The sequence below is a fragment of the Ptychodera flava genome, chromosome 1 (assembly GCF_041260155.1).
Source record: "Ptychodera flava strain L36383 chromosome 1, AS_Pfla_20210202, whole genome shotgun sequence".
Lineage (NCBI taxonomy): Eukaryota > Metazoa > Hemichordata > Enteropneusta > Ptychoderidae > Ptychodera > Ptychodera flava.
The window spans coordinates 695488-712686 of NC_091928.1; the positions used below are offsets into that span (position 1 = coordinate 695488).

A 17199-nucleotide genomic window follows, 5' to 3' on the forward strand; every position below is an offset into this window, starting at 1 on the left:
TCAATACATGTGTCACAAAAGGTTATTCTCTACATAACACAGCAGAGCTCTGTCGACTGTTGAGTTGCTTGTTTTTTCAAACCGCTGGTCAGACAGCTTTAATATTTGGTTTACAGGTCCCTAGGATGACCTTTAGTGAGATAATTTCATACAGTCAGGAAATACTTAATTTTGTATCCATGTCTATAGTAGCTTCAGGGACTTTGGCCCTATGTTTGTTACTTTTTACTAGTAGAAATGGCTGACTTTTCTGTACTCTATCGCATCCAATGCCCAACAATAAAAAGACAGAATTTCCCATTTTATCTTTTGTCCATAACAACTCATGTTTCATCATTCTAATCTTTATCACTCGGATATTATTATCATTTCAGATGTACTTTCTGAAAGAAGAGTTGGTCTCAAGAATCATAATCTGGTGTAGTTATTAAATTGCTCCTCAAAGATGCTCCTGCTGTTTAGTCAATTACGTACAAAATTTTCGTCAAGCAAGCAATGATTTTCAAATGCCATCTCAAATAGACAACACACAGCAGCAATTGCATAAAGAACTGTCCAATGTCTTTAATTAATGCCAAACCCTTTTGTATCACAACATTCAATGATGGCACCTCAGATATATTGCTGCCCTGAGGGCAGATTGGTAGATATACACACTATGCACATACATTTCCTATCCTTAAAGGAACATACATTTCCTTACCTTAAAGTATTGCATAGTGTATATCTACCAATCTGCCCTGAGGACAGCAATATGTCACAGATGCCCTCAGGGCAGACACACATATTCTATCCTAATCTGCCAATCTGCCCTGAGGGCAGCGATATATCTGAGTTGCCCTCAGGGCAGACATGCAGTTCCTCAGTGACGTCATTGAATGGTGTGAACATGTTTACTCTGCTCTGAACTGCCCTGAAGGCAGCGCTGCACCCAGGTCATTTTTCAGTTGCAACTGCCACCCACTTTTACATGTTCATAAAACCCAATACGGCCACCAGGTCATGTGACTAATTTAAAATTCAAGAGTTAGGTGCACCACTTGCAGCGGTTTTCCATATTTAGGCTGGCAAAGAATTGACAGAAGAAGAAAGAAAAACCCCAACGAAATACTAATAAGTATTCAAGATACAACACAAATGTGAGTGTTTTTATTGACACACATTTGGAGGAGTTTTCAGAAAGTTTCACAGTTTATTGAGCGAAATGAAATGTCTGTTAAATGATTTTTATAAACTTTGTAAAAAAGTTTGGCGATTCTAATGAGCAACGTACAATGAAGACAAGGGCCAACAGTAATAGATATTTCTTTATGAATATAAATTTTTTACTATAACCCAAACGGGATTCGAACCCCCACACACTCACGGCAACATCGCCTATTATCTTTAATGTCTTTGAAGCTAAAAAAGACAACAAAATGAAAGTAAATAAAAATATTCAATATTTTAAGGCACTCTGCACAATAAATGGATGACCATGTGGTGTAACTAACTTACATTAACAATAAGGCTACGGTGTGTATATATATATATATATATATATATATATATATATATATATATATATATATATATATATATATATATATATATATATATATATATATATATATATATATATATATATATATATATATATATATATATATATATATATATATATATATATATTATTGCACTACAAGGTTTTGAAATTTGTATAAATCATTAAAGCTCATGGGCATTCAATTTGTTTAAGATTGTAATATGTGCCTACCTACAGGTGTGTATATGTATACATATATAAGCTATAAATCTATAATGTTTATGATTTGAGTTTCACACATCTATGCAATCATCAGGTATTTTGAAGGAGATTTCATGAGCAGCTTTGGTGACAACTTGGTATGAAGTTTGAAGAGTTTCTTTGTTTTGAGTTCAGCCTTTGGCAACTAACATAGAAGGATAGTTTAACAGGTTTGATTTATCTGAATGAATTATGCACAGCTTCTCTGTTTGACAAAAGTTGCACAGGAGTAATAGGATACTGCATAGGTTTATAAGGGTGATTATTTGCAATCTTTGTCTATCAGAAAAACTGCATATGAACAATCTTGGCTACACTGTAAACATTCTGAGTTGATCTGAAAGTGTTGCCGCCAAAACAAATATTATACATCGAACTTAAACATTGCCTAATTATAACATTACCATAGTATGATGGTACATCTCAACTACACAAGTATAAAATACAAAGACAGAAGTTAATATGTCTGAAGATTGCAAGATGCATGAAACTTTAGGGACTGTTTTATTATTTTGCCCTTGAAGGTATTACCTTGTATGTTATTCCTATATGTAATTCAACAATGTCCAAAATTTACATATTTTGGTAATTTGTGTATTAAAATATAATGCACACTCGCAAGAGCTATTCTTAAAAGCTTGCCTGTAAGTTGTACAGGTAATATTATTGTTGCCCATTAAATTTTGAAGGTGAAGAACTTTGTCGGTCAACATCAATGGTACATGGTATAAACTCCAAAAATGATTTAACATAAAAGCAGAAACCAATTGTACTTGACACATGGAACAAAAAGACTGAACAAATGTTAACAGTAATCGTTTCCACTGTTTTGCAAAGATCAACATTACAAATCAGGACAGAAAATTGTTGCATTTTTAATAATCCATGTTTTAGTTTCATACACTACCTGTATATAGTTCAAACAAGTATGAATTTTTCATTTTTCCGTTCATTGTACATGTTCATAAATTAGCTTATTTAGCCCTTTAAGTAACACTATGGAAGCTTTACCGGTATAAAACTCGCGGTGTCTCGCGATGTCTGAACGTGGGCTCTAAAATTTATCATCACTTTGGAAAATTATCCAAAAGGACAAGCTTGTTGAGCGCATCAACAAGTTGTCCAGGAAGTATATATTAGATCTAATTTGTGTAGAAATCATAGAGTTTAAGGGGAGAGGAGTAACGATTCATGTTGTACTGGCAAACATCACCACCACAATCCCACTGAACCGAAATCCACCATCCACGATTGAATTCTTCTGTAGCTTTGATCACTCTGCCTTTACAATCATCATCCTGCAAGAGACAATAATGTAATTCCATATGACAACGAATCCACTGACATACCAGTAAGAGCAGCTATAAGCTGCACATGGAAGCAAAACTTTCGCAAAGTAAATCTCTGGACGCCAATCCGACAGGAATCTGTTCTAGGGAAAATCAACAAGAATAAGGCCACAACACAAATCAAGTCCCAAAGAATGAAAATCTAGCGGAGACACTCGACGGCGCTACTGTAATTGCTGTAACTTTCAGTTAAATACATGTTTGAAACACACCTCGTCCAAACTGTCTGTGGTGATCCATTAATTTACAGTCATATGATATGCATGATTTTGGCGCTGATGCGAAGAGCCATTTACAGAATAAGCTGTTTCAAAAACTATCAACCGGCTAACAGTGAGGGAACTAATGCTCGGGAAAGTTTGCGTGAACCATCTACGCATGCGCGTAAGGATGACGGCTTGGTCAGGGACTGGGATGAGAGATAGCAGAGGGACTTTTCGATTAGTACAGTTTTGAACGACAAATTATGATGACGTGTGTTACAAAACACATATTGCCTTGCCATGTTCGGGTTACAGAATACAATTGTGCTTTCTACGGCCAAAAATAATATTTCCCTCGGCCTTCAGTTTCGTGAAACATAAATGAATGTTTTGGGGTTGACTCGCAAGTTCTCGGGCAATAAACTATATTATAACACACCACATGCTCATTCCGTGTCGCGATTCGCCAGAATACGTCACGTGACGAGAAAATAGATACGTCTAGTCCCCATCAAATCGACAAAAGTGACGTCAGAGGGTATTTTTTGAAAAGCTATTTCCCTAGGGAAATAGCTCTTACCAAATTTGGAAAAGTGCCCGGTCACGTGACCGTAGTGTCGTCTGCAGCTTTGCAGCAATGGCGGGTGACCAGAACGTGATGTGCGTCCAGGATAGGTGACGACGCATTCTCTAAAACAGATTTTCCAACATTTTCCAACATTCCAACAGCGTAGGAACTTGAATAGCTCATCGACGGAAAAGATTAAGGTGCAACTAAGGATGTCACTAGGTATGCTTAGAATATTTTCTGAAAGAAAGTGGTAGGCCTACCATGTACAACTGAAGAAAGCGCTGTGGAAACATCGCCCAGTAAAATTGTCACAATGGATTGTTGCGGTGTAAAATATCAAAACACATTAAAAACTATATAACAATACAACATGAGCATGTGGTGTGTTATAAAACACCTATAGCCTGGTCTTATTCGGGCTATAGCGCTCATCTATTACCCCTCGTGGCCGTGTGTTACCAGAAACACATCCCTATACCCCTCGGCCTACGGCCTCGGGGAATAGCGATGTGTTTCTGGTAACACACGGTCCCTCGGGGTAATAGACGGTCGCTATAGCCCTCATGACCAGGCAATAGGTGTTTACTATTATCCTCATGGTCAGTACATAGTGTACGCTGTTTATACTATGTCAGCAGCCAAAAAAAGCTCTGAATTCTTACTTCTCATAGTTTGTTTGTTTGTTTGTTTCTTATGCAGCAATTTTGAGCAACAAACATGTAAGCTGTCGCCGGATAATTTTCGACTTCATTGTGAAACGTATCAAATCACTTAAGCTTATGTTCATTGGCTTAGTTTCTCAGCATTGACCGTGACTTGAATGAGAAATTTAAAGACGATATTGAATAAGTATTTGTTTTGTCACTTTATTGTTTCCATTTACCTTTTTGACCGGTTTCCGCTCTGTTTGTTTCATTTAAAAACAAACTTCGTGAACTGATTTAAGAAACACATTATCTTTCATGCAATTTTAATAGCATATGCAATTCATCTGATTCATTCTGATGATTAATAAAGATAACGAAGCTGAACGTGTACTTGCGAAAACACAAAGTACATGGAGGCGTCGACACTAGTACATTTTGAGAGAATGACAACATCCGTGTTCACACTTGCAATACTGTATGAGTTCTGCAAGAAAGAAGGAAGGGGATAGCTTACTATCATGAGTCCGGTCTTCATATCGCGTCCTCTAATGACAGTGGTACCAACTTTCATACGTTTACCCATAAGCCAACCTGCAAAGGGGCAATGATACTAGTTGACATACAGAATATCTACACAGTACTTTTATAAAGGTTACGTAAGTATTGGTGCATATTCTGAAGATTTTCGTAAAAAATAGATTTTGTATTGTTCAGTGCTGTGGTGCTCGCATCATACTATTCATTAAAAGAACGTATTCAAGGCAAATTAACTGTTTGTGTTACAGGGAAGGGATACTGTAAAATGGAGACAACGATTCTTCCTTTTTGTCGTTATTTCAATCGTTCGCCACTTATACTTTTACGGTGTTCTTTATGGAACGCCGTTGCTGCCTTCTGAGGTTTATTTGCTGTATTTAATGAGATGACATCAATATATGATTTAGTAATGCCTTTATATGATTAGGTCGTGTTAAAATATAATTAGGTGACACCTTTATATTATAAGGTGGTATCAATATATCAGAAGGTGACGTTATTATATGATTAGATGACATCAATATATGATTTAGTAATGCCTTTATATGATTAGGTCGTGTCAATATATGATTAGGTGACGCCTTTATATTATAAGGTGGTATCAATATATCATAAGGTGCCGTTACTATATTATTAGGTGATATCAATATATGATTTAGTAATGCCTTTATATGATTAGGTCGTGTCAATATATGATTAGGTGACGCCTTTATATTATAAGGTGGTATCAATATATCATAAGGTGCCGTTATTATATAATTAGGTGACATCAATATATGATTTAGTAATGCCTTTATATGATTAGGGCGTGTCAATATATAATTAGGTGACGCATTTATATTATACGGTGGTATCAATATATCATAAGGTGCCGTTACTATATAATTAGGTGACATCAATATATGATTAGGTCATGTCAATATATGATTAGGTGACGCATTTATATTATACGGTGGTATCAATATATCATAAGGTGCTGTTATTATATAACTAGGTGTCATCAATATATGATTAGGTCGTGTCAATATATGATTAGGTGACGCCTTTATATTATGAGGTTGTGTCAATATATCATAAGGTTCCGTAAATATATAATTAGGTGACATCAATATATGATTAGGTCGTGTCAATATATGATTAGGTGACGCCTTTATATTATGAGGTTGTGTCAATATATCATAAGGTTCCGTAAATATATAATTAGGTGACATCTGCATGTGAATAGGCAATGCCTTTATATTTCGAGTCTATAACAGTATATGATTAAGTGGTGCTTATATATTGTTAGATGACAGCAATATATGAATTGAAAAGGCCATTATATTATAAGGTAATGTAAATATATTATTCAGTAGCGTCAATATATTATGTGTGCACGCCATTATTATTATGTGTAACGTCTTTATTATTATGTTTAAAGTCATTATATGATTATATAGAGGGCGCACGCCTTCGGACACTTTCTTTGAGCGTGCAAACTTTCATTTGCTTTGCCCGACGCATGAGTTCCTGAGGGGTACATCACGCAAATCTCAATGGATGGAACGGATTTTACGGGAGTAGTTGGGACTCGGAAATCTGTTGCAGAAATTCACAGACGAATGAGTCGATCCTAAAGTAGTGATCTCATTATCAGATGGACAGTTGGAGCGTCTTTACGGGAGTACGATTGGTGATCGTTCAATACTCCTGTGTAAGTGCGAGAGCACAGTTGCACCGGACGAGAGTGCGGCGCAAGTGTAAGTGATTCCATCGCTGCTAGCAGTGCAGGTCTACAGTCAAATTTGCGACGAGATGTATCGTATTTGTCGATATGTCGTATTTCCGCAGTAAACAATGTCACACCATGGAGGTAGCAGTCTACCTCCATGGTTAGCCCTGCGTACGATGCTGTGTGTTCCGCTACAGCTATTACCGCAGTGTTTTGCCCAGGAATTGTAAAGGTGGGACACAGTGTCCCATTATTGTTAAAATAGGGGGACACTGAGTTACAATAGGGGTCAATGTGTTAGCGAAGAACGCAAAGCAAAGTGCAAGTAACCAAGGCAGAAAGGTATTGTCAACATTTAGGGCTGTTGTTTTCCATCGAAAATTTGATATCATGAATACATACATTCATTTTAAAATTAAGATTGCTGAACGTCTCCCATAATGGTTTGTGAAAAAGTCATTTTAACTGTATGTATTTACAGTTTTTAATTTTAAAAAAAAGACATCATCATGATAAAATCGATTTCATGCGCATTTTTCTTTTATGGGGATTCTTGCCAGTGACTGCATTACATGTGTTTAACAGAAACAAAGAAGAGCTGATGTTTCATTACACTTATGACTCAAGAACTAGAAGTGGTTGAAGACAATAGTTTGATGCACATTGTAACCTGTTTTTTTTATTACTGCTATAAAGTTCTCTTCTTTTTTGTAATTGCTCCAATGACTGAAAATTTTCCCTGAAAATTGCAAAAAAGGTAGTTTAAAAACACAAATATCTGACAGAACTCCTTGATCCTCATGGTAACACATTGCCACAAAGCTGTTTTGACCAGCTAGGTGGTTCTTGTTAAGATCAGCTACAATCGAGCTAGGGGGTCTTGACTATATAAGGAATTCAGCATGGTGACCTCGCTCTCTCTGGCTTGCAGACGATCGGAGAGTTGTATGAGATTCCTTCTGGCGAAATTTGAGGCAAATTACTACTTTGAAAGTCAGGGATATAGTGTTTTCAACAAAATTGTGGGGTTGATGATATTTTTAGGTGAAGTCATGCGCTTCCAGTACACCAAAGTACACGTACAGTCAATTCAGTTTGATGCCATGTGCCCAGGCTAGTATAGACTATATAGTGACTGAAAATTTGATTCTTCGTACTTCACTGTACTAGCATATATTTACAAGTAAACTCTTCATTCAAAGTTGGTGGTCAATAAAATTTGCTTTGTTAAAAGTTTGTTGTTCTTTTTACAAGCCTTCCGTTTCCGAAATCTTTGTCTGGTTATCGGGATCGTACGTGGCCTGGTATTTAAGTCTGTCCCCAAGGCTGCATGGCCCAGTGGACGCACATCGCCTTGCTCATACCACAAATCGTAGCCTGTAACAGACTAACTGATTTTCCAATAGTGTTTACATTGTGACGAAAAAAATAGACTAATTTGTGTCATTGTCTCAATAGAGAAGCAATAACTGTGCGGGTTATCAAGTATGTAATTTGGTAGCTAAAAAAGTAGTGTCTCTGTGGACGCTGGACTTATAATTCTAGCCCTTATTTTAGTGCGTCCCTGTGACCCATGTCCGTTATTTTTGCGGGACATTGTTGCTAATTTTGCGTCAAAGGATGCAAGAACGCACTCTGGGCAAAACACTGTTACCGCCCCGCACAGTACAATAAATTACCCACAATTCTCTTGATTTGTATCCATGAAGGTTACTTTTCTAAAAACTTTTTCAGTTCTGCATATAAGCACTAATGTTCAGCATCAGGATAATTGTTAAATAATATCCAGTAAAAGTACGTTTAGAGATTTCAGCAAAAATTTCAAAATAACCATTAAACAACCATTGAAGTCATGTTCTGTAGGTACTACAAATGCCATACTTTTTAGGCAGCAAGTTATGACAAACTGAAGGGGTCATTCTCTGAGAAAACTTAGAATGCAAATTTCTTTTGTCATTTCCATTGGAAAAAATCAATATCCTTTTGTTTCAAAAAACAGGTGCAACTGGTCTCCCTACTTTCCATCACATTATTCTGTATGGCTGAAGACACAATCAGTGGAAAATTTTACAAAAATGCTATCTCCTCTCTCAATCTTGCATAATTTTCCAAATCATTTAAAATGAGAATTGAGAAGAATGGTGTTCTTAAAAGTACGTTTTCAGAATTTTTACAACTAGTCTATGAATTTGTCTACACATGGGAGACCTGGTAGACTTCTCTGGGGAATCTCTGAGGATACAAATCGCAATGAATTATGGGAAATTTACTGTACTGTGCCCCGCTCACTGTGGTGAGCGGGGCGATTAGCTGTAGCGGAACACACAGCATCGTACGCAGGGCAACCTCCATGGTAAGACGAGGGCGGACACGGCGGGAGAGACGTCAAACATGCAGTTCGATCTTGGATTGGACGGAAACATTCTTGTGTTTAGCTGATCGAAATACAGCTGTATTTCTTGTGTTTAGCTAAACACAAGAATATTGCATTCCACGATCTAGTCGTGGAAACGCAGCTATCTGTTGGCGGGGTAGACCAGCGTGCGTCGCTATGAGGGTCATCAAATGGTCAACGCCGTGGCGGTGTTGACCTGATGATGATCCGCATAGTGAAGCACACTACCAAGCCAACAGATAGCTGCTTTTCCACAACTATGCACTATCGAACTTTATGTTTGACCACGGTCCCTTGGTGGAGGGACTGTGGTTTAACGTCTCTCCGTGTCCACCCTCGTCTGACATTGTTTACTGCGGAAATACGACATATCGACAAATACGATACATCTCATCGCAAATTTGACTGTAGACCTGCGCTGCTAGCAGCGATGGGATCACTTACGCTTGCGCCACACTCTGGTCCGGTGCAACTGTGCTCTCGCACTTACACAGGAGTATTGAACGATCACCAATCGTACTCCCGCAAAGACGCTCCAACTGTCCATCTGATAATGAGATCACTACTTTAGGATCGACTCATTCGTCTGTGAATTTCTGCAACAGATTTCCAAGCCCCAACTCCCGTAAAATCCGTTCCATCCATTGAGATTTGAGTGATGTACCCCTCAGGAATTCATGCGTCGGGCAAAGCGAATGAAAGTTTGCACGCTCAAAGAAAGTGTCCGAAGGCGTGCGCCCTCTATATAATCATATAATGACTTTAAACATAATAATAAAGACGTTACACATAATAATAATGGCGTGCACACATAATATATTGACGCTACTAAATAATATATTTACATTACCTTATAATATAATGGCCTTTTCAATTCATATATTGCTGTCATCTAACAATATACAAGCACCACTTAATCATATACTGTTATAGACTCGAAATATAAAGGCATTGCCTATTCACATGCAGATGTCACCTAATTATATATTTACGGAACCTTATGATATATTGACACAACCTCATAATATAAAGGCGTCACCTAATCATATATTGACACGACCTTATCATATAAAGGCATTACTAAATCATATATTGATGTCACCTAAATATATAATAACGGCACCTTATGATATATTGATACCACCGTATAATATAAATGCGTCACCTAATCATATATTGACACGACTTAATCATATAAAGGCATTACTGAATCATATATTGATGTCACCTAATTATATAATAACGGCACCTTATGATATATTGATACCACCTTATAATATAAAGGCGTCAACTAATCATATATTGACACTACCTAATCATATAAAGGCATTACTGAATCATATATTGATGTCACCTAATTATATAGTAACGGCACCTTATGATATATTGATACCACCTTATAATATAAAGGCGTCAACTAATCATATATTGACACGACCTAATCATATAAAGGCATTACTAAATCATATATTGATGTCACCTAATTATAAAATAACGGCGCCTTATGATATATTGACACCACCTTATAATATAAAGGCGTCACCTAATTATATATTGACACTACCTAATCATATAAAGGCATTACTAAATCATATATTGATGTCACCTAATTATATAATAACAGCACCTTATGATATATTGACACCACCTTATAATATAAAGGCGTCACCTAATTATATATTGACACTACCTAATCATATAAAGGCATTACTAAATCATATATTGATGTTACCTAATTATATAATAACAGCACCTTATGATATATTTATACCACCTTATAATATAAAGGCGTCACCTTATCATATATTGACACAACCTAATCATATAAAGGCATTACTAAATCATATATTGATGTCATCTCATCAAATACAGTAAATAAACCTCAGAAGGCAGCAACGGCGTTCCATAGTTCTTTGTGAAATTTGGAATTTATTTGTTCTTGTACGAGTGTTGGTTTTAATTTGACAGTCCAAACTTTGTAAATTAATCCAATTTTTACATTCCTTCAAGATAGCTTAGCTCTATCGAATTATTTCGTCTATGTACAAACACGTTGCTAATCTTCCTATCTTGTGTCAGCCTCTCAAGGACATAGAACTAAATCAATATTATTATATTCGTATCTTATAAACTTGTTATTACTCGATAAAATGAAACGTGAAAAAGTCTCTTTTCGTTCGTCTTGCCTTTTCATCGATAATATGTAAAACAATATCTGCCTGTGATCTGTCGATTAAATCTCAAACTTCTTACTTACCATCGATAACTTCAATCATAAATGGAGACTGGGGTAGTCTTTGGCCATCAATGAAGACTTTCAGACGATATTTTCCGTGGAATGACTCACAGAAATGTAGAACAAATTTTCCCATGCTATGCTGAACTAACTTCAACGGTCGTGTTGTACCATCTGGTCGTTCTAGTAAAGCACTGATTTCATGGTCATCACTTCGAGATAGCTTGCCGTTGTACCATTCTACTACTGAAAATAAGATGGTTTCGGGCTGGCCATATATAACGTATTTTGGAATCGTATAAGAAACTCGCGTATTCGATGCTCTCTGAGGCGGGTACTGATAGCTATCGCTGTAACTGCTCTGCCAATGGGCGGATGTTCTTGGGTAGTCGTTATTAAGGCTCACTCTAGAATGACGTCCTCTTAAACTTGGAACAAGTTCATGTTTTTGTTCTTGGTCGAAGGTTCCATCGTAGTCTCGACTGTACATCTCTGGATCGGTGACAATACGGCTAAAGCTGAGTTGTTTGCCTCTTGTGATAGGTCGATGCTGATCCGGAAAACCACTGAAGCGTTGGCCATACACGGTTGAGTCGCCATACTCATGTACATGGCCGTACTTAATACTGGGTGCAATTTCCGGTGATAAAACTTGAGTTACACCGGTAGCGTATCGATTTGCGTAGATGGACTTGTCACGATCATTATCAGGACCAAATCTGTGCCTGGTAGAAGCTGATTTAATCTGCCGATAATGATCTGCAGCCGGATGACGAAAGCTGAATGCACACTCGATGCAACCTGGTGATGGCGGTTTTCTATCGTAGCAATGGTTAAAGGAATCGTAATCTCGCGATCCGTTCACTTTCACACCACTATCCGCCGTTTCACCATAGAAATTTGCATGGGTTTCTGCATCTGCAGGAACTGGGTAGTAGCGATGGCACTCTGGACATCTTGGACGATTTTTGGCTATCCTACTCGTTTCCAAAACTCTTTCCAAGCAATCATCGCACAGAGAATGAAGACATGTTGTGTGATCTGATTTGTTGTGGTATCCAAGACTAGCATGGCTAGTGCTGGGTCTGCCAAATGTTACTCTACGACCGAAAAAGTCACGTCTGTTCATCTTCATGCTGTACTGTGAAATGTGCTTAAAGCACTGCTAACTCCGTATGTTACTGGGGCACCCAAGATTGTTTATATGGGTAAATAATGCAGATTTAGGTCACATCTGTCATTGGCGTGACAGTATTGGCATGAAAGAGTGTTCTGAAACACCGAGCAACCTTTGATCAGGACAACGGTTGTTTGTTTGATGGTTTATAGGTGTGTACACTGACATTTCTATGGAAGAGAGAAAGCAAATATTCACACAAAGAGGTAGTAGAGGGAGCCAATGAATGTACTTTGCATCACAAATACGTTTCACCCGCAAACCATTCAGTGGGCATTGGTCGTTATGGCGACGGAGCCGCTATATCGGCGCTGTCGTATAGTGCTAGAATTCAAAATTACAATTGATGACTGAGAAACCACAAGACACGACTCGCGACTCTGTTCGGTAGCATGATACTATCGCTTTTTACACAATAGGCTCAGAAGACTGTCGCTGCTATCCTAGTGTTTACTCTGGAGATTGCCGTGGGGATGAATGTTACATCATATTATTATTTTAGTCTCCTCAACAGTGCCAGTTGCAGTTGACTGCAACTGAAAGACCCAGAGTCCAGACAAGTTAATTTACGAAATATTAAATATAAATCACATAAAAGACAAAATAGAAATTGAAAAAACTGCACACGAGAGACCTGCAACAGATTAAAATCACACAGTCAAGATTGCAAAGACATTTTGTAAAGTTGCACCGAGTCAAAAAGATATAAATATTTGAGCGGGAAATACGACCAATGAACCACCTGTTTGTAACATCGACTCTATTATGAAGTAAATAAATCTGGTCCCTTCATAGCTGAGACCAAAGAAAGAGACGCTAACTGTACAATTAAAATCATAGTGACAAAAGACTTCTTCGCAGCAGTCAAAGATATCCCTACGAACATGTAAATATCACAATTACACCATACGCTGAAACAGATGAAAGTCATGTTTGAAATGTTAAAAACGGAGAAAGCGTTTTTAGGTTTATTAAATTCTCATTGCTTGTTGCTCTGAGATATAGAATTATAAATAAGTGTTGTATTCTAAAATAGGACGAACAGTTGTTACATACAAACGACGAAGAGCAGGAAACACGATTGGAACTAAATTGGGATAATTGGATGACAGTAAATATAACGAAAGTTTGATGAAATCAAAATTTTTACAGCTTAAATTTTACAAAATGATAGAATACTGTAAAAATTAAAATATTGTTTCCATCGAACAAAACAACAAAAACAAGTCAATTATTGTATATCCCTTACATCGTATTCATTTCTATGAAAAGATGGTATTTTTGTGTAACCGGGTCATAAAAAACGACACAAAATGCACAAAATGTGTCAAATCAATGACTTTGAGTCGGGGCACTTTTAAAATGTCCCTTACTTTTTCGTCAATTTGGGCTTAACATTAAATGTAGTCAGGGCACTTTTGAAATGACGCTGACTAACTAAACCGTAAATCGATCGAAAAACTTCATTTTGGCTGGGGAAAAGTAACAAATCGAGATTAAAACTAGTATTTCAGTACCAAAGAAAGTATAGACAAGTTCACATATTCTCAGTCAAATATAAATATTGTCCATAAGTATTGAACAATATTGCATTAGACGGAGTCATGCAATGATTCTTACTCATAACATGAGCACAACATCGCAAATTTTGAGTAAAATTTTAAAGATGGTGAGTAAATATGGTGTAATATTTAACAAATTCCTTAATTTTTTGAGAAATTGTGCCAATCCAATTATCCCAATTTAGTTCCAATCGTGTTAGGAGCATTGTCAACAAGATTAAAATTAGGCTTAATAAAACCAACAATGCGATCAGCCTTAGCAAGCAATGTGGTCAACATGTTTGTTGAAAGAAAGTCTTGTGTCAAGTACGATACAAAGGTCTTCCTGTGATTAAAATTGGCAAGAGATTTGTTACCGATGTTACAGTCGTACACAATGGGATTGTTTTTCAAAGAAATCGTCATTGTGCCACATTTGTCAATATTCAGGGTAATTTCCAGGTGGTTGACCATTGCACAAGTTTGTCTATTGATGGCTGCAAATTGCAAGTCTTCAAAATTGTAAATGTTACTGTAAAGTTTAGTATCATCTGCAAATAATAAAGAATTTCTCTGTAGAGTAAGGGGTCAATCGTTGACGTATAAAGCAAACAAAAGATGACCTAAGATGGATCTTTGTGGTACACCAGACGTTATGTCGCACACTAAAGACGAGGTACCATTAATAAGCACCCTTTGCCTTCTGTTGGTTTAAGTAACTACGAAATCACTTGAACAGATCCTTATGAAAACAGTAATACTGTAACTTATGAAGCAAAAGAACGTGTTCTACTTTATATGACATCTAATTGTGCTCTATTGTCAGTGGCATCGTATGCACTTTTGTGGAGAATATAATGGCAAGATTTGGGATAGTTGATCTATGCTTAACAAAGCCGTGTTGCTCATCAACAATCAGTGGATTAATATTTGGATAAATAATATTCGCAATAAGACGCTCAAAAACTGCAGATAGCGTTGGAAGTAAAGAAACTTTAATGTTATTACCGACCGTCTCCTTACTGCCTGCTTTATAAATTGGAATAATGTGTACTGATGTCCGGATATGAGGAAAACAACTTTAATGAAGAGATATTGAAAACAATTTCTAAACAGGAATTCTGAAACGCCTCAATAGGATGTAAGTACAGAGATTATCACATCCTTTAATAGACATTTTTGACATCCAAACATGATAGAAGGCCATATACCTTGCTCAGCTCTACTTTCATCATAGGCATACCATTTCTTGAAAAATAAGGTACTTCAAGATAAGGCTGGATAGCTGAGTCATTTGACCCAGTGAAAACTGAGTAGAAGTGTCTGTTAAAAAGTTCTAGCTTCTCAAATGGATTAGAGAGGCAAAAATATCATCATACTTGATAACTGAATGGAAGGAATGGTTCTTTGACCTTGGCCTCATAAGCGAACAAAATTGCTTTCATTATCCAAAATATCAGTTTGACTATTGATATATAATTGTTTTCCTTAGCCAATTAGCTCTGAGGACAAAATATCTCATCTATAGTAATTATTGTGTTTCGTGGCTTCCAAAGAACAGTTAGGCCTACTTCACCCTCGGCCCCTGTTCAGTTAGGCCTAATGACAGAAAAGTTGGTAGCCGGGATTCACCACATTTAAAAAGAGAAACTAGGTGAATCCATGCATTCGCCCGACGTAAGGAGGGCAAATAGTCTACTGTCACGAGAATACATAGTCCCATGATCGCGCTATGTTTTTATTACATGCCTTTGTGACATAATATTCTCTCCAAGGTTATATGCTTTATTTCCATTTTAGACGAAAATCTGTTGAAAAAATTGAACGATTTTTGCATCGCATTGATATATTTAAATCACTGTTATTCGATTTAGCGATTTCTTTTGTGATTTTGTGAAGTCAGTATTTCGTAAAGTAAATAAAGATGTAATTTGATCATTCTTTAATTCTGAAGTTGTCAAGTTAAATATAGCTCCGGTTAACTTTCAGTCCAATGATGACTATGCGGCCCGTGACGTCATCAACGAGTTACCATTGAATCCTATGGAGTGCACGACGTTCGAGGCATGTAATATGGTATGGTATTCTGATCAATGGTCACGTCGACGCAAAAGCAACAATCTATATATCTTGACATTTTCCCTTTTGTAATGCAATAATGTATTTTATATAATATTTCATAATATAAGTTCATATTTTTTTCTCAAACAGAAAAAATGATCACGATCATACCCATCCATAATCCGATAACACTAGGTAAAAAAATCGTAATGCGTAATCAACTGTTCGCAGAAGGAAAACATAGACACAGAACAGCACAAAACAGGCAGTAACGAACCGGTACATACAACAAACTCAAAATAATGAAAGAAAGATATAAGGACCGCTGGCCAAAAGACCAAGAAGTGATGTCAGGTGTTTAGAAAATAGCAAGCGCATCCTGCCCCACATGTGGCCACAGGCGCTCCTTAGCCGGGTAGTCTGCTAAGGAGATCAATTTTCCGATCGATCTATTGACCCCGTAGTCGATATGCCCGCCACTGCAACCTAAATAGGTTGCAGCGGCGGGCATATCGACTACGGGATCAATAGATAGGTTGTAGTGGCGGGCATATTGACACGGGATCAATAGATCGATCCGAAGGTTGATCTCCTTAGCAGACGACTCAGCTAAGGAGTGCCTGTGCATGTGGCACCTGCCATATATGTATCTGTATAGATAGATAGTGGTCACTAGGGCCCAATGTCACTGATCTGATGCCATCAGCGATCATTTGTCGGAGATAGATACCGTATTTATCTACCAGCTTGTGATACCGGCCAAAAAAACGTTGTTTAGCGACCAGTCTTTCTCTGGTATAACCTTGATTTTACATGTAACAGTTTGTAAGTCTTAGAGAGGTGTTCGCAGAAAGAAAACAGTCAAGGATCAGGGTTTTGTCATACATTGTAAAGAAACAGCTGATTTCACCACGTTGAGTACACTTTGCAAAACAATCCTTCGATTTGCAAACATCCAGAAATCTTTAATGACAATGTGCATCTT

The 17199-nt window shown here is 37.1% G+C and overlaps 2 protein-coding genes across 3 annotated transcripts in view; one reads left to right on the plus strand and one right to left on the minus strand.

The window, feature by feature from the left end:
* LOC139136486 (carotenoid-cleaving dioxygenase, mitochondrial-like) overlaps positions 1 to 1450 on the plus strand; it is a 141534-nt gene extending 140084 nt beyond the window's left edge. For both annotated transcript variants that reach the window (XR_011553548.1, XM_070704580.1), the window contains one exon: positions 375 to 1450. The gene's annotated coding sequence lies outside the window, so the exon portion shown is untranslated. The remainder of the gene's footprint in view (positions 1 to 374) is intronic.
* Positions 1115 to 12794, minus strand: LOC139140090 (uncharacterized). Its single transcript, XM_070709514.1, has 3 exons — positions 11457 to 12794; positions 5071 to 5147; positions 1115 to 3084 (listed from the first exon to the last, which is right to left on the minus strand). The coding sequence occupies exons 1-3, from the start codon at positions 12568 to 12570 to the stop codon at positions 2929 to 2931; spliced, it is 1347 nt and encodes a 448-aa protein (XP_070565615.1). The 5' UTR covers positions 12571 to 12794; the 3' UTR covers positions 1115 to 2928.
* Between the last annotated feature and the right edge of the window lie 4405 nt (positions 12795 to 17199).

Bases quoted from the DNA above. Each gene is read 5' to 3' on its own strand.
- LOC139140090 (XM_070709514.1), bottom strand. From the start codon at position 12,570: ATGAAGATGAACAGACGTGACTTTTTCGGTCGTAGAGTAACATTTGGC. The intron at 5,148-11,456 runs GTAAGTAAGAAG...GCCCCTTTGCAG, and splicing joins TATGATTGAAGTTATCGATG to GTTGGCTTATGGGTAAACGT. The intron at 3,085-5,070 runs GTAAGCTATCCC...TGTCTCTTGCAG, and splicing joins TGAAGACCGGACTCATGATA to GATGATGATTGTAAAGGCAG.